The sequence below is a fragment of the Salvelinus alpinus genome, chromosome 14, assembly GCF_045679555.1.
Source record: "Salvelinus alpinus chromosome 14, SLU_Salpinus.1, whole genome shotgun sequence".
In the NCBI taxonomy this organism is placed as follows: Eukaryota; Metazoa; Chordata; class Actinopteri; order Salmoniformes; family Salmonidae; genus Salvelinus; species Salvelinus alpinus.
Window position 1 is genome coordinate 11,932,758 of NC_092099.1, and position 26,192 is coordinate 11,958,949.

General features: G+C 41.6%; 1 protein-coding gene across 4 annotated transcripts in view; it reads right to left on the reverse strand.

Annotated features, from left to right (window-relative positions):
- Positions 1–25,950, reverse strand: part of LOC139538420 (pre-mRNA-processing factor 40 homolog A-like) — a 29,077-nt gene extending 3,127 nt beyond the window's left edge. Inside the window, exons 1-26 of one of the 4 annotated variants that reach the window (XM_071340424.1) lie at positions 25,861–25,939; positions 25,013–25,090; positions 24,765–24,893; positions 22,985–23,068; positions 16,151–16,169; positions 16,020–16,042; positions 15,888–15,929; positions 15,515–15,625; positions 14,793–14,913; positions 14,533–14,557; positions 10,036–10,257; positions 9,467–9,572; positions 7,313–7,377; positions 7,036–7,200; positions 5,824–5,932; positions 5,453–5,603; positions 4,863–4,996; positions 4,052–4,166; positions 3,736–3,848; positions 3,370–3,486; positions 3,037–3,174; positions 2,535–2,630; positions 998–1,096; positions 630–726; positions 460–521; positions 189–350 (exon numbers count right to left, since the gene is read on the reverse strand). In XM_071340424.1, the coding sequence (XP_071196525.1) occupies positions 189–350; positions 460–521; positions 630–726; positions 998–1,096; positions 2,535–2,630; positions 3,037–3,174; positions 3,370–3,486; positions 3,736–3,848; positions 4,052–4,166; positions 4,863–4,996; positions 5,453–5,603; positions 5,824–5,932; positions 7,036–7,200; positions 7,313–7,377; positions 9,467–9,572; positions 10,036–10,257; positions 14,533–14,557; positions 14,793–14,913; positions 15,515–15,625; positions 15,888–15,929; positions 16,020–16,042; positions 16,151–16,169; positions 22,985–23,068; positions 24,765–24,893; positions 25,013–25,090; positions 25,861–25,863 (2,586 nt within the window). In that variant the 5' untranslated portion in view covers positions 25,864–25,939. Of the gene's footprint in view, positions 1–188; positions 351–459; positions 522–629; positions 727–997; positions 1,097–2,534; positions 2,631–3,036; positions 3,175–3,369; positions 3,487–3,735; positions 3,849–4,051; positions 4,167–4,862; positions 4,997–5,452; positions 5,604–5,823; positions 5,933–7,035; positions 7,201–7,312; positions 7,378–9,466; positions 9,573–10,035; positions 10,258–14,532; positions 14,558–14,792; positions 14,914–15,514; positions 15,626–15,887; positions 15,930–16,019; positions 16,043–16,150; positions 16,170–22,984; positions 23,069–24,764; positions 24,894–25,012; positions 25,091–25,860 lie in introns of all 4 variants that reach the window. The other 3 variants (XM_071340426.1, XM_071340425.1, XM_071340427.1) reach the window with 3 other exon arrangements.
- Between the last annotated feature and the right edge of the window lie 242 nt (positions 25,951–26,192).

The following is a 26,192-nucleotide window of genomic DNA, read 5'->3' on the forward strand; positions in this document are numbered from 1 at the left end:
AGTCTACATAGTGACTAGTGTGACATCTGGGATGCACTAGGAGGATAGTACAAAATATGACCTCTGCACCCAGGATGAGCCAAAACGCTTCAATAGCAGTACAAGTGTTGTTAACTGGAATGGTGTATTTTGTATTTTAAGCTTTAAAAGCCCGGGCTGGGTTCAGTGACCGGAATGGAACGACTCACCTCCTCCTTGGTAGATTTCCTTTTAGGCGACTTCTGCTTAGAGTCAGAGCGACTCTTCCCCCGGGACTTGTCGCTCTCTTTCTCCTTCTCCTGGTCCTTCTCACGCTTGCTGTCCCTCTCTCTTCCTTTATCTTTTCGTTCGCCTTCAGATTCAGGAGACTGCTGAAAGGTCACAATAACCAGCACGTGGTCAGCCATTGCGCTCCACATTCTTTCCCCGAGTGGCCCAATCATTCCTCCCAAAAAATACAGTCCAGTCCTGAGAACCTACCGACTTGTGACGCCTCTTCTTCCCCTTCTTCTTGTGCTTCTTGGACTTCTTATAACTTCTCTCTGTTGACCAAACGAACAGGGATGTCAGAAAATGGCCGCCACACATTTCTTCCATGTAAATGTGATGAGAAAATGCCTAAAAGGATTGTCAACGTGAAAACCACTGACCAGATTCACCGCTGGAGGAGCGCTCGGACGGGGACTTGGACTGTGAGCGCTTCTTCTTCTTGTTGTGATAATCGTCTTCACCATCAGACTCCGAGCCCTGCAGAGAGAAGGGTGTGAGTATTAGGAGGGAGGTTTGTCTGGTCAGGTGCCATGCTGATACAGATACTGGCCTCGGAAACTGAATATGTAATTATATGAATTTGAATATTGTACCTGTAACCCCCCCCCCCATTAAAGAAATTACTAAATAAATAAAAATTTGGTCACAAAACAAAATATATCCACAAGTGTATAGGGTGGGTCTATGTGTTGATTTGGAATTGGGCCATAGAGGGGGCTTGGCCTGTGCGGTGAAAGAGCATACTGACCGATCGTGATCGAGAACGGGAGCGGGAGCGCTTCCTGTGGTGCTTCTTGGACTTCTTGGAATGTTTCTTGGTCTTGGAGTGATGATGCTGGCACTCGTGCTGTGTGAAGAAACAGTCCGGTTGGTGTATACCATGTCCTGATGATTACACACATACAGTCGTGGCCAAAAGTTTTGAGAATGACACAAATATTAATTTTCAAAGTCTGCTGCCTCAGTTTGTATGATGGCAATTTGCATATACTCCAGAATGTTATGAAGAGTAATCAGATGAATTGCAATTAATTGCAAAGTCCCTCTTTGCTATGCAAATGAACTGAATCCCCAAAAAACATTTCCACTGCATTTCAGCCCTGCCAGAAAAGGACCAGCTGACATGTCAGTGATTCTCTCGTTAACATGGGTCATGCTGATTGAGTTAACAGAATAACAGACAGGAAGCTTCAAAAGGAGGGTGGTGTTTGGAATCATTGTTCTTCCTCTGTCAATCATGGTTACCTGCAAGGAAACACGTGCAGTCATCATTGCTTTGCACAAAAAGGGCTTCACAGGCAAGGATATTGCTGCCAGTAAGATTGCACCTAAATCAACCATTTATCGGATCATCAAGAACATCAAGGAGAGCGGTTCAATTGTTGTGAAGGCTTCAGGGCGCCCAAGAAAGTCTAGCAAGCGCCAGGACCGTCTCCTAAAGTCGATTCAGCTACGGGATCGGGGCACCACCAGTACAGAGCTTGCTCAGGAATGGCAGCAGGCAGGTGTGAGTGCATCTGCACGCACAGTGGGGCGAAGACTTTGAGGATGGCCTGGTGTCAAGGGCAGCAAAGAAGCCACTTCTCTCCAGGAAAAACATCAGGGACAGACTGATATTCTGCAAAAGCTTGTCCGGAGAAGACAAGGTGAGCGCTACCATCAGTCCTGTGTCATGCCAACAGTAAAGCATCCTGAGACCATTCATGTGTGGGGTTGCTTCTCAGCCAAGGGAGTGGGCTCACTCACAATTTTGCCTTAGAACACAGCCATGAATAAAGAATGTTACCAACACATCCTCCGAGAGCAACTTCTCCCAACCATCCAGGAACAGTTTGGTGACGAACAATGCCTTTTCCAGCATGATGGAGCACCTTGCCATAAGGCAAAAGTGATAACTAAGTGGCTCGGGGAACAAAACATCAATATTTTGGATCCATGGCCAGGAAACTCCCCAGACCTTAATCCAATTGAGAACTTGAGGTCAATCCTCAAGAGGCAGGTGGACAAACAAAAACCCACAAATTCTGACAAACTCCAAGCATTGATTATGCAAGAATGGGCTGCCATCAGTCAGGATGTGGGCCAGAAGTTAATTGACAGCATGCCAGGGTGGATTGCAGACGTCTTGAAAAAGAAGGGTCAACACTGCAAATATTGACTCTTTGGTAGCAGGCAGCAGACTTTGTGAAAATTAATATTTGTGTCATTCTCAAAACATCTGGCCACGACTGTACTTTCTTGGATACTTTTCCCCTCACAGATGATAACAGTTAAATGAATCTTACCTCCAAGACATGCATGAAGTCTTTGAATATCCTTTTCCTCTCAGACTCCAGAGTCACGTCTTCGAACGCAGATTCTTTGAGGAACCTTTCTCGGACCTACGACATCCAAAGAGACCATAGGAAGTCAGAAAATAAATGGTTTGCTTTCGACTATTTGCATGATTATGAAATCATGTGCCAGACAGCAGCCCCTAACACCAATACGTGTGTGTGTGTGTGTGTGTGTGTGTGTGTGTGTGTGTGTGTGTGTGTGTGTGTGTGTGTGTGTGTGTGTTTAAGGCAAGTGTCAAACTCATTCCATGGAGGGCCTAGTGTCTGTAGGTTTTTGTTTTTTCCTTTCAACTAAGACCTAGAACACCAGGTGAGAGGAGTTCTATAATAATTAGTGACCTTAATTCAATCAATCAAGTGCAAGGGAGGAGCGAAAACCCGCGGCCACCTGGCCCTCCGTGGAATGAGTTTGACCCCTGTGGTTTAAGGGTAGGGTAATATCATTTCATACCCCCTCCCAAGTGGCCTCTGGTTCCAGGGCCGGGGTGGCCTGCTTCAACATGCTCTTAAAGGTAGCCTCTTTCCTCTTCATCTTCCTGGCCTCCTCCTTCTCCCGCTCCCTCTCCCGGGCCTCCGCCTTCTCCAGCAACTACAGGAAGCGAGAGGGAGGGCACAGGGGTTATTAGAGGCACAGCAGGGTCACTGATTGTCAGTGAAATGATCAGCATTCCAAATGGCACCCTATTTGGTGAATTACTTTTTGACCAGGGCTCATATGGGTCTGGTCCAAAGTAGTAGGGTGTTATTTGGGACACAAGCCGGGTCTAAATGGCAGCACTCTTACACTGTTGAAGGCCAGCTTGATGTTGCCTGCGTCCAGCGTCATGGCTCTCTTGTCTGAGCTGATCACAGAGCCAAAGTCTTCAAAGCTAGTGTTGACCTCAACCAAGAAGTTTTTGTCCTACGGGAGGAAAAAAAGTGACAAGAAAGTAAGTTCATGAAATGCACATGAATCAAAAGTGGTTACCAGACAATAGACACTGTAAAGTAGATTTAAATGCACCCCAAATGGCACCCTACTCTAGGTACTCAAAAGTAGTGCACTAAACAGGGAAAAACGCAAAATATAGGTCAAACGTAGGGCAATAAATAGGGAATAGGGTGCCATTTGAGTCTCGACCCCTAGGTGGCAGTAAATAACATCTCCCACCTTCAGGATATCCTTAATGATCCTCTTCTCGTCGTGGTAGCGAGCCTTCAGGTCTTCCACATAGAACTTGAACAGATCGAGGGGAGTGGAGCCTGCAGAATAGACACCATAAACTAACATGCACATGTTATTCAAGACGAGCTCCGACAACACATGGTTATGACAACACCAGAGAGTTAAAAGAACCAGAGCAGCAGAAGGACGATTTGACATTATTAACACAGTGGCTTAGAACGTGTGAGTGAGTGTCGTCAGTCTGTGGGTGCGAGTGCGTGACAGAGTGCGTCTGTGCGCATGCAGAGAGTGCGGCCGTTACCTGGCTGGCCCAGCATGTTGGCGAAGCGGATGTCTGAGCTGACGGTGGGGTACATCTCCATCCAGGCAGACATGGAGTGGAGCTGACCGTGGTCATGGAGCTCGTCCAGGAATTTCTGGGGGGGGGGGGGAACACGGCTGAGCTCAGCAAATCAACTGAAATGACCAATGTCACTTGTCCCCATGAGGGATTTACACACAAAACATTCATATTCCTGTACTTTTCCAGTACAGTTACAGTCAAACCCCTGACTGTCTAGTCGTCTTTTTCTTCAGTTTGGGTTAGTATTATTATTATGCGTTACATTTTTGGGGGGTGGGAGTAATTTGTCATATTACACACACGTGTGTAATTTAGGCGCATGTGCCTAAAATGTGTGCCTGCATGTGCCTGGAAATGTGTTTTTTGTATGCCACACCCTCGGAGAGTGTGTGTGTGTGGGGGGGGTCACAGCCAGGATCTGCCATTATTAGGGTTAAGTGCCTTGCTCAAGGGCACGTCGACCGATTTTTCACGTTGTCGGCTCGGGATTCGATCCAGCAATGCTTTAACCGCTAACTACTGTATATATGGACCTTTAAGAACCTGCTGTATCTATTGTAGTGTGTGATATATATAAAATAATAAGTGGTGGGTGCTTATATTTGTCCTATTTCACACACGTGTGTATTATACTCAACTCAGTGTGACTCTCGGTGACACCAAAGGGCTCGGTTTGCACTTGCCATTTTGTATCAGGATTGTCTACGGTCTACACAATGTTTCCAAAATGCTAGACAGTGGGGTAGAGTAGGACGCTCGTCTTTCTCACCTGGAAGGACTCTCTGTTCTTGCGCTGTCTCCTCCTCTCCCTCAGCAGAGTCTTCTGCTTCTCATCCTCCTCCTCCTTCTCCAGCGCTCGGATGTGCTCCTCGAAACAGATCAGAGCATCCTCCTTGTCCATGTCTGAGCCGAACATGGAGATAGATGAGAGGAAAGAGAGAAAAGATAAGACACAGAGAGAGAGAGAGAGAGAGAGAAGAGAAGACAGCCAGAAGAGCGAGACGGAGAGAGTCAACAGAGCACTCACGTCAAACGGAGTCACTCTTTTACCCACACAGCTACACCGGTGCAAACCACATCACCTGACTGGACAGGGCAGTCAGTCAGCGACTGCAGCTACTCAGCCTGTTCAGTCGTTCACACATTCAAACTTAATGACGGAGATGTAACGGCTCTGCTCTAGTTATACGAACGCAGAGCTCGGAGTAAGGGTGTATCCCAAAAGGCACCCTATACCCCACACAGAGCACTACTTTTGACCAGAGCCCTATAGAGGGCAGCTCAGAAGTAGTGCCCCATGTAGGGAATAGGGTGCCATCTGGGGACGCAAACCAGTATGAATGACAGTGTGCTGCGTACTCTGGAGCTCCTCGTCCTCTGCGAAGGTGGGGTTGTCCAGCAGGTACTGCTGGGCCTCAGACCAGGTTGTGCGGTACGTCACGTTGGCCATGTTGTCCAGGATGTTCTTCAGCGCCTCCCAGTTCCTCTTCCTCAGCTGCTTGGCTTGCTCCTGTACCACACACATACATAGGAAAAGGATGGAACAGACGTTAGTTAGACGGAGGTCCACACACTGACAGAATGGTAGGGTTGTCAAATTTCAGTTACTGCAATTTTGCAACTTTACATAATATCTTTATAGTATTACTATGTTCTTCAGACAGCAACGGTCCTGTAGTAGACTATATAGGGAATAGGATGCCGTTTGAGAGGCAGCCAGTAACACGGACCTTCTCCTTCTTGGCCAGGTAGAATAGGACATCTTCATAGATCTCCAGTCTGTCTCTCTCCGGGACGGTGCTCCACACGTCCAGCTCTGCAAACATCTGCTCTGCTTTCCTGGTTCACACACACAGAGACAACCACGGTCATGAATAAAGATGACATGCATGACAAACATGGTTGTGAAAATCCCCAAATTCCCAGAATCAGGAGGGAATAAGTTGAAAATCTTGAATCCAAATGCAAATGACAAATTCCACAAGGGGGCAGCATTACACAAGCTATAATCATCACTTCTGATCTCGCCCGGCTCAAGGCACTGCTGCGATTGCGGGAATTGCACATTGTCCAAGAAAGACTAGTTCACTTTCAACTTTAACATGAGAAGAAACATGTGTTTAAAATACCTCATGACGTAGGTAAACCAAATCAAGTTCATGATCTCCATACTAGCAGTGAGGCCAGCAGAGAAGTAGTATTTCTAGGATGAGTGTGTTCTAAAACAATAAAATCAACAGACAACCTTGATGTCACCCCCCCCCCCCCAGCTGTTCATTCTAGGCCAGCCCAGCACACAAACAACATGGAGTCTCCACGACAACAGTAGCCTCCAAACTGGCTGGTTGTCAAGGTCACCAGTCGATCACTTTCCCTTGAGCCATGTCAGTGACTTTTACAGTTCACACCCAGACAGAGAGGGACACACACATCACAGACAGAGAGACTGCATGGTAATGAATGTGGTGGATTCAAATGCAGGGGAAGTCAAAATCCATCTGATAAAGCAACGTTTCATTTCAGGGTTGGGGGAAGTTCATAAGCCAATCTGCCTGTGATTTATTCAGGATGTGTACTATTAGTGTATACTCATCCGCAAATAATACATCTGGTATGGCTAGATATGGGCCATGGACTGACCACAAACACTAGACCATAGAAAGGTCGATGATTAAGTGGGGGCATATTGTCGATGCTCCGGTCACACATTAGCCAGTAACTCACTTGGATCACGTCTGCGTGGTGTCATTGATTATCTCAATAGTTCCACATATTGGCAACTTCAGGAACCACATATCAATGACGGAAACGAAGACGTATAGAGACTGAGGCTTAAACAGCACCCTATTCTTACTGGCCCCGGTCAAAAGTAGTGCACTATATTATTAAGGAATAGGGTGCCATTTGGGACACATGTTGACTTCGCCAAGAAAGGCACTTACTTGTATCTGGTGGTAGATGTCATTTTCTCGTGATTCTCCAAAAATCTCTGATATGTTTCCTTGGACTCCTTGTATTTGAGTCTGGCCTCCTCCTTCTCCTCTTTCTCTGTCTGCACCTTGTAAGCATTGAAGGCCTGCTTTTTCTCGCTTAATTTGGGCAGGGCACTTCATTGTGAAGGGAAGAAAAAAAGAAACATCAAACAGTTGGTTAGAAAAGTAATTGAATATTCATGTACGACATTATCATAATCAGAAAAGCAAGGTGGTGGGTGGATACCTGTAGCGTGGGTCATTGATGATCATTTTCATGGCTTGTTCCCAAGACGCATTGGATGAAACGCCCTGAAATTTTAAAAAGAAGATATTGAGCGTTAAGAGTTGACACTCAAATCAACTCAGCTGTACAATCTGCATTACAGCTCATATGTAGCAAACCTGTGTATGAGGGCAGCTTACGTTTCCATCAACAGCAAACAATACATTGTGTTGGGAGTAGCCTATGTATTGAATTTATGCACTCATGTACCAGACCTGGGTTCAAATACTATTTAAAATATCGCAATTACTTTAAAATATATTCAAAGGAAGTATTCAAATATATGTTATTTAAAAAGACAGGTAGTCTTTCAGTGTAGGCATTTTATCATTGTACTTGTGACATTAAAACTAGTTAAATATTTTAATGTATCTGGAAATATACTTGGAAGTATGACAGTATTTTCAAATACTTATTTCAAATACCTGGGTTAAATGTATGTATTTGTACTTGAGTCAGTGTATTTGGTTTTTACAAATAACCATTCAAATAAAAAGTACTTGTTTTGGGCTGTGTGTTTTAAAATACTTAGTTTTTTTAAATACCAGATACTCAAATATATATGTATTTGAACCCAGTTCTGCCATTTATGGGAACATGTATGCATGTGTAGCCTATCTAAAAGATGTAACAAGGAGTGGTGCTGAGATTCTCTGGCTTGTTCCAGCCAAGGCCATACATTTTCTTAAAGCTGCAATATGTAACTTTTGGGGCAAGACAACCAAATTCACATAGAAATCTGAGTCAGATCTGTAACTCTTATTGAAACCAAGTCTAAGAAGCGGTAGGTCTGTTCTGTGTGTTATATCTATGATTCCAGTTCTTAAGTTTAGTTTTTTTATAGTCACTTTTGTACACCAGCTTCAAACTAAAAATACAATATTTTTGTTATGGAAAATATATTTCAGTGGTTTAGATGGTACAATGATTTTATATACTATACTTGCTTGTTTTGTCATATAAACTGAAATTAGGCAAACTGTTACAATTTTAGCAACCAGGAAATGGCAGAGCGATTTCTGAATAGTGCATCTTTAATTACTAATAGATGCAGGGTTAAGAGGGGTTGAGTACCAATAATTTAAAGAAATGCCAGAGAGAGACAGCTTACGTAAGTGGCCTTTTTGCTTGCCTTTCTCCAGTAGAGCGACTCATTCATCCATTATGAACAGATGATTTCTGGGCATGCATTTGCCTTGTCACAGTCCATGTCCCAAATGGCACCCTATTCCCTACAAAGTGCACTTGTCAAAAGTAGCACACTCTACAGGGAACAGGCTGCTATTTGAGACACAACCAGAGTTATTCTAACCCAGTGGAGCATGCCACTCTCCGCTGTCTTAATCCGGGCCCGTGCCTTCATCCAATAACGCTAATCATAAAGACGGAGTCATTAAGATCTCGCAGGGAAACGGTGAGAGCAATCTCAGAGGAGAGCTTTGTGTGCCAAATTAAAAAGACCTAAATATAGCTGTGCTGAGCCACCTCCTCGGTCAAAAACAACACATCCCCTGCCACAGCAACATGAGGCGTGGTGAGGATTAGCAATCATGCTAAAACCTGAGAGTGCTCACGATGAGCGAGACGGATTCAGTCCAGGAAGGCCATATTGGTAAACAATCTTTAGGTGGAGTCATTACAGCACTACGAGCACCTTATTATCAAACCGGATGAAAGTGGTTCTCAGACAAAAGTGTGTGCTTGAGGTTAATTTTGGTGGCTACCTAGGAGAGCTGCAACCGACTCAGTGGCCGTGTGGTTAGTGTCTGCCCTGAGATTGGAAGGTTGCGAGTTCAATCCCTGGCCGAGTCAAACCAAAGACTCAGCAATAAGCACTCAGCATTAAGGAGATAGATTGGGGGTAAGGCCCTGTGATAGACTAGTGTCCTGTACAAGTACACCCCCTGGACATCAAGCTGACTCACGCTACAGAAACAGGAGCTAGGCTCCTGCCCTATGAGGCGTTCCAGCTCGCACAAGCTTCATTGACACACTTTGCCTTTATGAGCGAGATGTAATGTTCAGATTGTAAATTCCAATAATCATTGGGATGACACAAGCAGGAGTCCCAACTGAGCAGAAGGAGAGTAATGAAATCCCATATGGAATCCTCACCTTCTCCTTCAGGAGCTCTTTAAAGGCCTGCTTGGCCTCTTCTTTCGTGTTCCACTTGTATGTTTTCTTCACCAGCTCTGGCCTCTCGTCCTTTGAAGCGTCATTACTAAAAGGAGAGAAAGGAAGAAAAATATGAATACTGCACCAAGGTTTTTGGTAGTCCGATGGTGTGTGTTCTTTTTTTAGAGATACATTTTTCTGGGTATTTTGAAGTTTTATTTGCAGATCTAGATTACAATATGAGATGGGAAGATAGGTAAAGGGAAACTTTACAGAAAGTGAATGGTTGAACAGCACATACCATCAGTGCCAGGCGCTGGTCTGGTGGTAGTGTGCCACCCATGGACCACATATTCCCCCATTCCACTAGACCAGCCCCTGGCACTGATGGTATGTGTTCTGATAATGTAGGTTGCCCCACTGACAGGAGAAGCTGATGTTTACCATAGGTTTGTACATTAGGGTCAGTGCCTTTACTACAGTCGGGTGATATTCCTGGTGAGTTCACTGTAAGCCCATGCTGTGGGCCTCTCTATACTATCTGGGGGTAAATGGGCTGTCTGTAGTACCTGGCTGAGGCCTCCATGCCGACCGCTTCTTCTGTGGAGTTCACAGGCGCCTCAGCGCTGACCTCCGCTACATGCATGGGCACCTGGGACATCTGTTCCTCCAAAACTGTTGTAATCGGCATCATGACCGGCATTTCCATCATCATGGTCGCCATGACAGCAGCGCTGTCAGGCTGAAGGGTAGGGGCGATTACAGCGCAAGGAGCGCCTACCTCCGATGTCCTGCAATCAGTTCAGTTAGTGATGGAGGACCATGATAGTGCATTCCCCATGATGCTTTTTATTATAACAGGAGTGCCTCTTCAAATGTCACAATAATTAGGCCATTCCATTCTAATAGAACCATAAATAACAGATCAAAAGGAAATGTTTTTGATCATTTGATTAAGTTAACGTGTTCCATCATCTACAAAGATATTTTTTATTTTAGGTAATATAAAGTAAAATGGCTTTGGCAATAAAGTCTGTAGAGTAGGGTTGGGCGGTATCCAGATGTTCATACCGTTCCTGTACCACACCGGGTAGACGGTATTACAGGCAGTGCACGCACACAAGGGTCGCTATTTCCATCCCCCCCAAAAAACTATGTTAGGCAGCAGGGATCTTGATCCAGAGGGGGATTGACTGTCTCTGCTGTAACCAAGAAGTTTGATCTTGCAAGCTAACCACTTAACTAGCAAGTTAGCAAACCAAATGCATAGCTGAAGCCCTGAGCTGGAGATAATTTATTTGCCACATAGCTTATAGTTAGTTATAAGCTCTGGGGCAGGCGGACGGAGGGGTCAAGTCGCGGGAAGGACGCAATATCTGGACTGTAGTGACACACATTGGTTATGATTTAGTGCTTAGACTAGGCTGTATGTAATTATTCTCATTTACATAGTTACAAAAGCCATAAACAACATTATTAAATCCCTGTTAAGAATAAACACTAGTTATGTTGTTTTCCTTGGTAAAAGAAAGTCAGTCACACGGAGTACACAACAGCGGTCCAGAGCAGAGCTCCCAGCCTACCTCATTGAAGATGCCATCGGAGGAAACGATGACCCACCTAGAATGGTGGAGGAAATGAGGATCGCTTTCCAGTCATGGCCAACGTCGCCCATAATACTTATGCAGCTGTGCAACAAGCACTCCGTCTGAACGCGTTTTCAGTACAGCAGGAAATATTGTCACTCTACTCCCAAGTCTTTAGGTAGGCCTAACACAGGAAAAAAATACAACTAGACCTAGACTACAGTTCAAAAGTTGGAGGTCACTTAGAAATGTCCTTGTTTTTTAAAAGAAAAGCAAAAAACAAATCTCCATTAAAATAACATCAAATTGATCAGAAATAGTGTAGACATTGTTAATGTTGTAAATGACTATTGTAGTGGGAAATGGCAGATTTTTTATGGAATATCTACATAGGTATACAGAGGTCCATTATCAGCAACCATCACTCCGGTGTTCCAATGGCACGTTGTGTTAGCTAATCCAAGTATATCATTTAAAAAGGCTAATTGATCATTAGAAAACCGTTTTGCAATTATGTTAGCACAGCTGAAACTGTTGTCCTGATTAAAGAAGCAATAAAACTGGCCTTCTTTAGACTAGATGAGTATCTGGAGCATCAGCATTTGTGGGTTCGATAACAGGCTCAAAATGGCCAGAAACAAATAACTTTCTTCTGAAACTCGTCAGTCTATTCTTGTTCTGAGAAATTAAGGCTTTTCCACGCGAGAAATTGCCAAGAAACTAAAGATCTCGTACAACGCTGTGTATTACTCCCTTCACAGAACAGCACAAACTGGCTCTACCCAGAATAGAAAGAGGAGTGGGAGGCCCCGGTGCACAACTGAGCAAGAGGACAAGTCCTCAACCGGCAGCTTCATTAAATAGTACCTGCAAAACACCAGTCTCAATGTCAAGAGAGAAGAGGTGACTCCGGGATGCTGGCCTTCAATCTTCTACAATAGTCATTTACAACATTAACAATGTCTACACTGTATTTCTGATCAATTGGATGTTTTTTTTTATGGACAAAACAAAATGCTTCTCTCTCAAAAACGACATTTCTAAGTGACCCCAAATTTTTTAACGGTAGTGTAAATGGTTCCTCATTGTACTTTTAATTTAGTTTTAAATATAGCCTATTTTTTAAATCCAGACTTATTTGCACTGTTTGGTTATTTTCATACTTATTGTTTATTTTATAACTCGTATATTTAGGATTTTTACAATTTGATATAAAAGGCATCAGGATAATGGGTTTATTTGTTTTTAGCCTAAGCCAAGTTCATTCCCTTTTCAAGTTTTATAAAGTCATTTTTGTATCTGATTGATGTTGGCTTTGATAATACTGCACAATTTGTTAAGTAAGCTATTCAAAATTGTTTGTGAGACAACTGACAACTGACACCGACTCATGATTCATTTATTTTGTATTCCCGCTTATTGAAAGCTCTGCTGCAGGAGCTTATGTAATGCCCTTTGCGCAATTCAAGGACATTAACAAACACTTATCAATAAATATATTCTAATATTGTCTAAGTATAACTTGTTGAAGTCAGGTGCTGCAAAGGAGGACCTAGAAAAACTGCAGTTGGCCCAGAACAAAACGTCATGTCTTGCTCTTCACTGTTATCAGAGGGTTAATATCAATACTATGCATGCCAGTCTCTCTTAGCTAAAAGTAGAGACTGATATTTATTTATATAAAGAAGTGATGCGACCAATGTGTAGAAGATTCCAAATTGTTTGGATAATGAACTTACACACAGTACTGACACCCACTTACCCCACCAAGGGTCTTTCCACAGTCCCCGAATCCAGGACAAATGCAATAAAACATACAATATTATATAAACCCATGATTGCATGGAACTCCCATCTCAGATTGCTCAAGCGAACAGCAAACCTTGTTTCAAAAAACAGATAAAGCAACACCTCACAACTCCCCTATTTGACCTAGATATTGCGTGTGTGTGTGTGTATCTATTGATATGTAGGCTGTGTGTGACGTTTGACATCTATAAAGTTCCAACCTTGAGCTGTTCTTTTCTATTAATGTTCTGTATTATTTCATGTTTTAGGTTGTATGTGGACCCCAGGAAGAGTTGCTGCTGCTATCGCAACAGCTAATGGGGATTAGGGCTGGGTGATATGGCCAAAATCTCATATCCCTGTATAGGTCATTTCATATCCCGATAATGATACATATCACGATATACACACGGTAAATTCAATGAATAAATCTTTATATAAAATGACCACATGTAAAGCCTATTTCTTACTACATTTTGAATTATACTCAACAAATAAAAGGTATTTGCATTTGGTACCTTGGGTCGAGTGTTAGCACCAACTCACGAAACCCCCATTTCTCTACCGTGTAAATTGCGGCCATGTCTTTGCTAAGTTTTAACTGCAGCTGTTATCTCCTTTCATCTTCGTGATTCTTTGCCATATGGTGTGCCGCGGGCAAAAGCCTCTTGCAACGTCTGAGTCGGGGGTTTGTTTTGAGCACTCGACTACTTGTTGGGGTCTCATCCGTAGACTCTCTCCGTACTGTTTCACATGATTCTTGCGTAGGTGGTAAAAGAGGTTAGTGGTGTTTGAGCCTGTTGTCGGGATCGGCCTGCGGCATATTTGTCAGAGGGCGGTTTTCTGGTCCGTGTCAGACTTTTCATACCCAAACCACGTCCATGCGACCGACGTAGCCCCTCTTTTAGGTACAGTCTCCGGGCTCTGTGTTGCAAATTGTGTTGCAAAGCGACGTCCAATTGACCAAAAATATTGCCGTAAAGAATGTGATTTGCGACACAACGAAATAAACGATAGAGCATAATATGAAACCATAGAAAAACGTCTATCGTCACACGATATAATAAAATACCAAAGTAATGTTTACCTCAACCTTTGTCAGTAAGGGTAGTAACCCTATGTTTGGTTTGCGAAGATGGATTTTCCAACGGCACAATCTATTTTGCCTACATTGGTAAAGTAAAGCAGAAACGTATTGGTTTGTTTCCGCTCTCATTATTACTATACTATGTTTTTATTTAGGCTATTTCACAAACAACTTTCTGATGTAGAACTTATTTAGGCCCATACATTCATTCAACGGTTGATCATTTAAATTGAATGGGGATTGGGGCGAAAAAGTGAAATTACGGATTTTAAAACTATAAACCTGACAACGGAGTGTCCCCTGCAAAACAGCATTTGGAAAAGAGGGGGGGGGGGACACGTTATCTGACATTTTGCACTGCTTTGGTGCTCTCCGTTGTCTACAATCTACAATGTATTAATAGTCTACCTACCACATATTTATTGAAAATGTAGGCTATGGCAAAAAGGGAATTGGCCATTTAGCATGTCGCGCGCTGCCCCGACTCCATTCCTATTCAAAGGCTAAACCATTGTTTGTGACATCACAATGTTGTCACCATATGATGCTATCATAATATCGCCCAACCCTACTGTAGAGTAGTGGTAACAATAAGCAGCTCTTACCCATTCTCCTCGGCTTTTATCATGGCTAAAAGAGAGGATATACACCTGTTAACAATGTCTCGCAGGAAACTTTGAGGAACACATTTCATGTCTAAGAATGAATAGTGCAAAGATAAATTCATGCAAAGGAATGAGACTGATCCATGTAATTGTTTTTGAACGAAGACCCCCTGCTATTTACACTGGTCTAGAGGATGAGTAGATGCGATCCCTGGTCCTTCACAGTAGATTATAAAAGGATCATTAATGCACAGGCTCACCTTCCAGATCTTCAAGCTCTTTGGGTTTGGTCCACCGGGACTCCTTAGTCTGGGAGTTGTAGTAGTACGCCTTGCCATTGTCTGATTTATACTCCTTCCATGGGCATTTTGACAGCATTTGCTGCAAAGCACAAAGCAAAAATATGGCATGTCTACCAGACCTGGGTTCAAATACTATCAGGTATTTAAATTACTTTCAAAACAAGTATTCAGATATTTGAAAACAGCATTTTAAAATACTTTCAAAACAATTATTTTTTATTTTTTTTATTTTTTTTTACAAATAACATTTACATTTACATTTAAGTCATTTAGCAGACGCTCTTATCCAGAGCGACTTACAATAACCATTGAAATACTTGAATAAAAGTACTTGCTTTGGGCTGTGTATTTGAAAATACACAGAAAAAAGTATTTAAATAACATATACACGTATTTGAACCCAGGTATGGTCTAGACACGCTCCACAAATTGTGCCGGTGGCTAGAGCCTGGGAATGGCCTCTACTGTTAACGAGAAGATAGTTGGGGAGGAATAGTATTTGCGTTCCAAATGGTACCCTATTCCTTACGTAGCACACAATTTTATTAATTTTTTTACAAGTCCTACGGGTGCACTATGAAGGGAAGTAATGAACTATAAAGGGAACAGGATGCCATTTAGGACACAGACATAGTGTGTGGGGAGGGATGGGTACGGGGGTTCAGTTTGTAAGGCCTTACTTCTGCAGGAGATTTCAAGTCGTCAGGCTTCTCCCAAGAAGACTGCTTGGTCTCTGTGTTGTAGTAGTAGGTCTTCCCATCCATAGACTTGTGTTCTGTCCACACAGACTTCTGAGGATGACAACCACACTTTGCCTTCACCACTCAACAACACTTGCAACAGGTAAATGAAGGGCTCTGTGATACAAATTCTACATTTGCATGGAAAGTACTAGATTTCAAACCATTAAATCAAGCAGTTTTTCATCCCCAAAAAATGTTTTCCATCTAAGGCTATAACAAAATTAAATTAAGTCTACATCTTTGCACAGAAAACAATTGGCCATCTGTGGTTAGGAAGAGTAAAGGCTTCCACTTAAAAATGTTCACTAACCTTCTTCGGTTGGTCATCCTGTGGCGTACCATTTGTGGTACCCTGTTGAACATTACACATAGCAGGGTCGGTCATTATATACTGCTAGAGATCATTACATGAACTTATCCACAGAAATGAGGCTGTACTTACAACTGTTCCAGGCGCAGCAATGACTGTAAAAACAAAAAACTTAAATTAGAATTCATAAAATCACTAAGACAATAACAATAAAAGCTTTTTCTAAATTAAATAAATAAAACATAGACCGATTCAAGCCTTACCAGTTGTGTCCACTCCAGGCTGCGGAAGAGATAATTTTATTAGTTAACAAAGATGATGACCTGAATTTGCTTCATTAACACAACACAAGCTTGTACCCTCGAGCGTCTAACACAAAGACAAAAATCTCTGTGGTCTTGATACATCAGAGTTGACAGGTGGAAGGTTTATTTGACAGCTTGCAGCTCTTAGTGCATATAGTTAAACAGCTGGCTGCTGTCGAAAGCAACACAGACTGAAATGTAGCTTCCATAAATCACTCAACCATTTACTGGAGGGAGAAACCTGGAGTGTAAGGATGTGATGCTCCATTTAACAAGATGTTTTAAGTGGCAAAAAAAAAAAAGTTGTTTTTCTTTGACTTTTCTCCAATTTAAGATTGAAATGATCTTGTCCCCGAAGCACTTTGAATGTCTACTGAGACACAAATTGTATTCATTTGAGCTACTCCACTCCAGATAGCATTCATCCAAAGCAAACTAACAGTGCCTTCAGAAAGTATTCAACCACCTTGATTTCCCCCCCACATTTTGTGTTACAGACTGAATTAAAATGGATTCAATTAGATTGTGTCACTGATCTACCTCAACATGGATATTTGTTATGAGAATTTATTACAGATAAATAAAACATTTAAAGCTCTAATGTCTTTTCCAGAAGCCCATTAAGTATTCAACCCCTTTGTTATGGAAAGCCTAAATAGGTTCAGCAGTAAATATTTACTTAACAAGTCACATAAGTTCCATGGTTAACTGAACCAGTATCTGGACAGAGGAGAAAATGAATGACAAATCTCCTCTAGCCCAGTTAGAAACCATTCATTTTCCCATAAGTTTTTTGTATTTAAACTTTATTTTGACAGGGAGACAATGCCGAGACCATGGTCTCTTTTCCAGAAGCCCTGTATAACACCACAATACACAGCAAAATAAACTCAGCAAAAAAAGAAATGTCCCTTTTTCAGGACCCTGTCTTTCAAAGATAATTAGTAAAAATCCAAATAGCCTCAAAGATCATTTTAAAGGGTTTAAAACACTGTTTCCCATGCTTGTTCAATGAACCATAAACAATTAATGAACATGCACCTGTGGAACGGTCGTTAAGGCAATTAAGGTCAGTTATGAAAACTTAGGACACTAAAGAGGCCCTTCTACTGACTCTGAAAAACAAAAACAAAAAAGATGCCCAGTGTCCCTGCTCATCTGCGTGAACGTGGCTTAGGCATGCTGCAAGGAGGCACAAGGACTGCAGATGTGGCCAGGGCAATAAAATGCAATGTCTGTACTGTGAGACGCCTAAGACAGCGCTACAGGGAGACAGGACGGACAGCTGATGGTCCTCGCAGTTGCAGACCACGTGTAACAACACCTGTACAGGATCGGTACATCCGAACATCCCACATGTGGGACAGGTACAGGATGGCAACAACAGCCCGAGTTACACCAGGAACACACAATCCCTCCATCAGTGCTCAGACTGTCCGCAATAAGCTGAGAGAGGATGAAATGAGGGCTTGTAGGCATGTTGTAAGGCAACAACGTTGCCTATGGGCACAAACCCACCGTCGCTGGACCAGACAGAACTGACAAAAAGTGCTCTTCACTGACGAGTCGCGGTTTTGTCTCACCAGGGGTGATGGTCAGATTCATGTTTATCGTCGAAGGAATGAGCGTTACACCAAGGCCTGTACTCTGGAGCGGGATCGATTTGGAGGTAGAGGGTCCGTCATAGTCTGGGGTGGTGTGTCACAGCATCATCGGACTGAGCTTGTTGTCATTGCAGGCAATCTCAACGCTGTGCATTACAGGGAAGACATCCTCCTCCATGTGGTACCCTTCCTGCAGGCTCATCCTGACATGACCCTCCAGCATGACAATGCCACCAGCCATACTGCTCGTTGTCTGCGTGATTTCCTGCAAGAGAGGAATGTCAGTGTTCTGCCATGGCCAGCGAAGAGCCCGGATCTCAATCCCATTGAGCATGTCTGGGACCTGTTGGATCGGAGGGTGAGGGCTAGGGCCAGAGCCATTCCCCACAGAAATGTCCAGGAACTTGCAGGTGCCTTGGTGGAAGAGTGGGGTAACATCTCACAGTGAGAACTGGCAAATCTGGTGCAGTCAATGAGGAGGAGATGCACTGCAGTACTTAATGCAGCTGGTGGCCACACCAGATACTGACTGTTACTTTTGACCCCCCCCCTCCACCTTTGTTCAGGGACACATTATTCCATTTCTGTTAGTTACATGACTGTGGAACTTGTTCAGTTTGTCTCAGTTGTTGAATCTTGTTATGTTCATACAAATATTTACACGTTAAGTTTGCTGAAAATAAACGCAGTTGACAGTGAGAGGACGTTTATTTTTTTGCTGAGTTTACAATAAACTACACATTTATATACACGGTATTATACACAACAATATGAAAATATGAAAAACATACCAAACCATAAAAATAGATTCTTCAGTAAAACAGTCCCCTAACCACAGTCAAATGCTTTAGAGGCACCAATTCTTCAAATTTTAAAGTATATTGTAGATCATTCCACACATAAAAGGTGCAATGAAATTAAAAGGCTGATTTGCTTAACTCTAAACACCAAAGAGATCTCCAGAGTTTACCAAACCTGTGAATGGGTATGATAACTTGTCAACTTTTATAATTGGTTTGATTAGACAGCTCAGCAAGCGTTATGTCAAAATATGTTCGTTACTCACCAAATATGGAGTTTCCCTGAGCAACTACCATAATTTACTGCTGTCACCTAGGGCTGTTGTGGTGACTATTACCGCCACACCGGGCGGTCACAAGTCATGAAGGCAGTCAAATTCCATCTGACCGTTTAGTCACGGTAATTAGACTTCTCCCAAGCTGATACTGCTGATGGTCATTAGCAGCGTACCAAACTTGCGAACTGCCTGGTACTCAGCACTCTATTGTCCCTCTAATCACTCGGACATCAATGCAAATCTAATCGAAAATCTAATCAAACACTTCACGAGAGCCAATGAGCTCATGTAGCTCAACATTTCTATAGGCTATGCAATTGCACGAGAAAAAAGAGTGATATCCTCTTTTTACTAGAGGCCTCCATTAGCGTTCTTTCGGCTAGGCCAACTATATTTATATATTCCTAATATTAAGCACATTGCTTATCTTTACAAAAGGAGTACAGCCTACCTGGCTGGCATGAAAACGAACCACGGGAAAAGCGTCCTCCATTCGCTATTTAAGTGCATAGATTACATGTATTTTTGTTTCGAGATAGGTGTATGATAATGGTCCAATATAAATCAAAACAAGTCTGATGGGTGACAATATTATCCTATCACTTGTTAATTATATATTATCACTTGTGAATGATGCCCAGCGTAAGGCAAGAAACAATGCCTTTTGCAACTTTTTCGAATCATAGTCGCACACCTCATGTAGCCTAGCCCATAGGCCTATATGTTTTGATAATGTTTTTAATCACAACTAATGTGGCCAAATAACTTCATAAAATTAAGCACACTAAGGGGTGTAGAGCCTAACTGGCATACATAAGCAGCCCGCGAGTTTCAAGTTTGGGGAAGATAATTTACCATAAAAGTGCACCTTGATAATTTACATTTACATTTTACATTTAAGTCATTTAGCAGACGCTCTTATCCAGAGCGACTTACAAATTGGAAAGTTCATACATATTCATCCTGGTCCCCCCGTGGGAATAATTGATAATTTGATAATAAAAGCATTACATGCAGAATCACGTGGTCACTTTTGACAATGGTGTTTTCCCGCGAATGGAACATTTGCGCTTATAGCCTACTGCAGTGTGCGCATTGCTGCGCTTATATGAAGAAATAGCCTAATAGTTTATCAACATTTTAAGCTAAACGTTCTGATCTGTTACATCAGCCACATTGCGTTAAAAAAGGTTGATGCTAGTGGTTGTATTAAATTGGGAGCTATCGCATCCCACAACTGTCCCAAACTATGTTTGGAATATTTAATTCACGCACAGAATAGAATAGATCGACTTTTGTACTAAGGGGGATAGTAGATTGACATAGGCTAGAGCTCTTGCTGTTTGTTAGGTCTACTCATGTTGTTGGCTGATGAAAAGTAAATGAGGACAGCTCTTCCCATATCTTCAATATGCACCTCGGAATTGGATAAGGACGCGCACAGTTGCATCCCAAATGTGTGTGTCTTCACTTGTAGCCTGTGAGAAAGACTCGATGACGTGATGGAGAGCCATGTGAGTGAGAGGTGCTTCGGAGCGCACAGCACTCAGGGAGAAGGGCACAATGGCCAATGGCTGCAAAAGGCCTACATTTTTATAGGGTGCATTATGGCCACACAAAGGGGATGCTTGTCAAATTTTGAATGAGAAACTGATGAAGTGTGTACAGCCAGCACAAAAAACAAAGCAGCTTTAAAAAATATATTTTTTCCCCCCCCACATCATGCAGCCTTACAATGTATAAAAATAAATCACAACATATAGCCCAAAGTCTGTAAAACAACTAAAGTTACATTAATAATTAAATTAAGCAAATAGGAGTACCTATTTCTTTGTTAACTGCTAAACACAGAATAGCCGTATGTGCGCACTCTCTCAAATTGTTTGGAGAAAATATCCTTTCTATTTTATTAATCTTTGTTCAATTGTATTCTTCATACTATAAAATAATGCCACGGAATTCTAAGCAAATCTTGTCTGCTAAATGAACTAGTGTAGCCCACAGCCATTTGGCATAGTCAGATCAGGACCTAACATAAGGACAACTCAGAGTATACTATTCTGTTCTTCTAGATAGACTACAGATGCTAAATGTGTTCATGTCAATTACCGTGAGACCGACAGTTATTTGCTTGACAATCACAGGCTGACGAAATTTCGTGACTGCCACAGCTCGTCACGCCCAGTATGTACTTTAAAAAAGTCTAAATAAAAACAGAAGCAACAGAAAAAATGTATTGTCTGGAAATCTATGTATTGTTTTTACCAACAGTGCATGTTCCAAATCTACCTATTCGGAAAGGTCGCTGTAAAAACATACCCTATATTGTTTACTTACATTAAATATTATTATATTCCATGTAGCACGTGTCAAACAGGTTGATATGACGTTCATACGCTGTTGTAGGTGATAAAAATCTGTGCTTTTTTAGGATTCTGTACTGCTGCTAGATCAGCCGACATGCGAGTGGCAGTAATTCATGGTTTATTGGAGGTGTTGAAGAGGTGAATTTGGCGCACGCGCACTTGGTCAGAAACAATACTTTCTTTCCAGACAAATTCTCTCAGTTGCTCGTAAAATGTTATGTTGACCTTTTTTGGAAGTACATACCGGGTGTGAAGGTCAGTAAATGACGATAGTTGCTCACGGAAACTCCATATTTGGTGAGTAACGAACGCATTTTGACATAACGCTTGCAGAGCTGTCTATAACCTAAAATATCCTAAAACACAAGGCCAAATATAGACTGGTGTTTCTTACCAAGACGACATTGAATGTTCGACTTAAAAATCAGCTTGAAAATCTATGGCAAGACTTCAAAATAGCTGTCTAACAATGATCAACAACAAACTTGACAGAGCTTTAAGAGTTTTTAAAATAAAAATGTGCAAATATTGTGTGCAAAGCTTAGAAGACTCGGCTGGAATTTCTTCCAAAGGTGATTCTAACATTGAATCGGGGGTTGAATACTATACTTATCTAATCAAGATACATTAGTGTCATTATAAAAAAATACACATTATAATTTTTCTTCCATTTTGACAGAGTATTTTGTGCAGATTTAAATTAATTTCAATCCCACTTTGTAAATCAAAATGTGGAAAAAGTCAAGGGGGTTGAATACTTTCTAGTGCTGAGCGATTAGTGCTTTTTGAGATCGGTTTGGTGTCCGTTTGATTATGAAAAATACTTTGGCATTGTTGAATACTCGTTTTTGATTGGCTTGAAGGGCATTCTAGAGGGTGCATTATTTCCCTATATGCACAGTATATTAGCACGGTAGAATTCAATGTCAGAAGTATTACAATGTAAACGTACTTTTAATCCATCTGTCTGCATATTTCAAGACATATCATATGATTTCATATGTAGTGAGATACCCAATGTGCAGGACAAGTCTCTTCTTATCGCTCATCTTGAAAAAAAATTATACTACAAACTTGGCACTTAATCCAACATCATGAAAAAAAATCAAATGATTTATTATGGAAATAGCAGGCAGTAGGGATGGGGGGGTGTGAGCATGCAGGTCTGGGTAGATGAGATGTAGTCGTCGTTTATGTGCGTCTAAGTTATTCTTCGTATGTTTGTATATGGTGTAAAAAACATATATACACACAGAACATAACTATAAACAACATATAACAATTTCAAAGACTGTACTGAGTTACAGTTCAAATAAGGAAATCAGTCCATTGAAATAAATATATTAGGCTCTAATCTACGGATCTCCACCTTATTTTTTTTATTTTTTTATAGAGCTACACGATTCACATAGATGACCTATTTTGAAAACAAAACGGTAAATATCGCCGAAAAGTGGCGAGTTTGCATCTCTGTAAGAGAACGTGTACCTGTACAGTTCTATGAGGATTTTTTTTTTGCCTAATTAAGTTAAGTGTAGAATTATTATGGAGATGGGATGTACATGTTCAAGTTGTGTTGAATATTTAAATCCCTCTATATTGGTAGCCTATGTCTGTATTGGTAAGTGTTCCTATGCTTTGCCACGTTAGCTAATGGTGTCACTCCTGACAACCTGAGGGCTCTATTTTAAAAAGTGCAAAGCACAACATTGAGACAGTGGAGGAGGCAGGCGAGTGAGTTTACCGGTCCTGTTGGCTGCATCGCCGCGGCAGGCATGTGAGGGGGCATCATCATCCCGGGCATCATAGGTGGCATCATGCCTGGTATCTAATAAAAGAGCATCATGAAATATTCATTGGACCCGTTAATTTCACCCCCTGCCTGGCGCACTGGGTGCACGCTGGGTATTAATACACAGTGAGAGCAGCCATGGCAGGGTGAGAGCGACGAACTGAGTCTTATACAGTGCGAACGGAGCCACAGCTTGTGATCTGTGAAGCAGTGACGCTCCAATCTTCAGTTCTTCGCCGCCACCTGAGCCCCGTTTCTCAGGCAGGCAGCTGGATCATACACATCTCGGATCACACCTTTTTCATTTGGATAATGAGATCACACACTCCCCTCCGTATGCTTCTGGACAGTGAAGCTAACATTTGGAATTTGGCTCTATACTCCAGCATTTTGGATTTGATATCAAATGTTTCATACGAGGCGACAGTACAGAATGTCACCTTTTATTTGAGGCATACCAGGGCTCCGGACTTTTGCCTAATAGGAAGTGAATGGTGAATAATGTAGTCATTTTTTATTCACTTTTAGTAAAAAATAAATGTTTGTGAACACTACTACATTAATGTCGATGCTACCATGATTATGGATAATAATGAATGAATCGTGAATGATGATGAGTGAGAAAGTTAAAGAAGCAAAGATCATACCCCCCCCCATTATTGGTAATGGTGAGATGTTCGCATGTTTTGTTGTAGCCTCCAACTTTCTCACTCATCATTATTTATGATTTTTTACTTATTATTTTGGTTAAAGGCCCAGTGCGGTCAAAAATGTGATTGTCCTGTGTTACACACACATATATATATATATATATATATATATATATATATATATATATATATATATATGTGTATATATATATATATATATACACATATATATATATATATATATATATATATATATATATATGTGTATATATATATATATATATATATATATATATATATATATATATATATATATATATATATATATACACACATATATACATACATACACACATACATACATATACATATATATACATACATTATATATATATATACACACGCACACACACACTATAAGGTAGGAATAATATGGTGAAATTGTGAAAATTATAATAATGCTCTTTTAGTGTAAAAGCTGTTTGAAAAGGCCACCTGACATTTCAACCTGCCTGGTGACATCATCAGGCAGTAAATTAGTTAATAGACCAATAAGAGAGTTCCCAACCTCTGTTCCATGATCATACTTTCACAGTATTATTCCAACCTCAGTGTGGAAGTATATATAAAGAATCACATTTTTTACTGAACTGGGCCTTTAAATCCAAAATGCTGGAGTATAGAGACACATTTTACATCACTGTCCAGATACATAAAGAGGGTAGTGTTAGTTTATATTGGCAGCAAATAGTACAAAACCAAGTGATTAGAATATTTTTGTGCCAACTCTTGGGAAAAGGTAGTGGTACTTAAAAACCATTGCTACACACTCCAAAGAGTCAACCAAAGCTAAGCTTCTGGTCCAACTCCAACATTGTACTTCCTGGGTCTCCGGCAAAATTCAATAGGCCTTACATTTAATTAAAATCTAATCACTACACGAGGCTACGCATTGGAGGACTAGGTTGTTGAGCGCTAAACTGAAAAATTCCAACAAATTACAAATGATTGATCGTTAAGGGTGTGGCCTGTTCTGTGACGACAAGTGATAATGACATCTTAAAGCTTGATAGTCGGCTCACCTGTCCCATCGGTGGCATCATACCAGGTGGCATCATGCCAGGCGGCATGGGAGCCATGTTGGGAGGCCTCTGTCCCATGGGTGGAATTCCCATTGGTGGGTAATGAGGCGGCATTCCCGGTGGTCCCATCTAGACAGGTGAAAAAAATAGGAGACACATGCTGTGAGATTCAACACTCAACGAGGCCCCATTTTGAGATGCCATTGGGAACACATAGAAGATACAAGTGTTTTCAAACACCAACTTACAAAAGGCGGTGGCATGCCTGAGGTTGGGACCCCAGCAAAAGGAGGTGCTTGGCTCTGGCCATTATTACCATCTGAAGACTGGACATGAATGAACAAGAGACCCCATTTATACAGTTACAGCTTGCACGTTAATATGGGTCACATATGTCCTGTACTAGGCCTAGTCCTAACGGAAAACGTTTTGCAACTTAAACGAGTTTGTATTAGACTAATTCAGGTATGTCCATCCCTGTCTTGCTTCCGGTTGGTTCCTATAGTAAACGGTTAGGCAGTTTTCGTCGCAAAACGGTTTGCAACATAATCTGACTGATTAATAAATACATGCTTAACTTCCCGCAGGCTGTAAAGTTTTTTTGCAACCAAATTTTGCTAATAACGGGCAGGCTATTTAGATAATACAGTTACCGCCATTGCTAGCAAACATAGCTACCATGAACTATTCAATACATTGACTAGCTAGCTGCTATTCTCGCGGAGTGTCAACGCCAACATATTGCTAGCTAATTGGATAACGTGATTTGTTCACACACGTAACTCCTCCACAAATAACATTACCCCTTTAACGCTTGTCTAACTGTTGCTAGGTACTGAAAAAGGATTCCCTACAGCAGTACGCTAACGTTAGCGAAGTAGCTGCAAACTAGCTGAGTAACGTTAACTGTTGGCTTAGCTAGCTACGCGCTACCTAGCTAGCAACAGTTGACGAAACACACCAAGCAAATAAATATAGCTATGTTGGTTATCCCCTTTCATATAATTATTGTTTATGCCAAACACCTCATAAAGTATGATACTTAAATTAGCTAGTAGTTCAAAATATGGACATATTATCAATAAACTGTACTCACCATGTTGACTTCACGGAGAGCGTCCAGACCTGGCCACTCCACAATAACGTGCAATCTGATTGGTTAGTTTGCCTCTGAATGAAAGGGCAAAGGTGAACAACATTTTCTCAATACAATCTGTGCACAGATTGTAACTTGTAATTCTGTCGGGTAGACAACTGATTTTTCGGAACTCGTGGATTCTTTAGACTGAACAACCCCATCTTTTGTCGACTGAATGTTTTCTTCATAATATTCACATCTGAAATATATATTTTTTATAAACTAAAGTATCAGCTATCACATCATGTAAAGCATCAAGCCTTTACCGGTTTTAGGTGATGGAGTTTTTT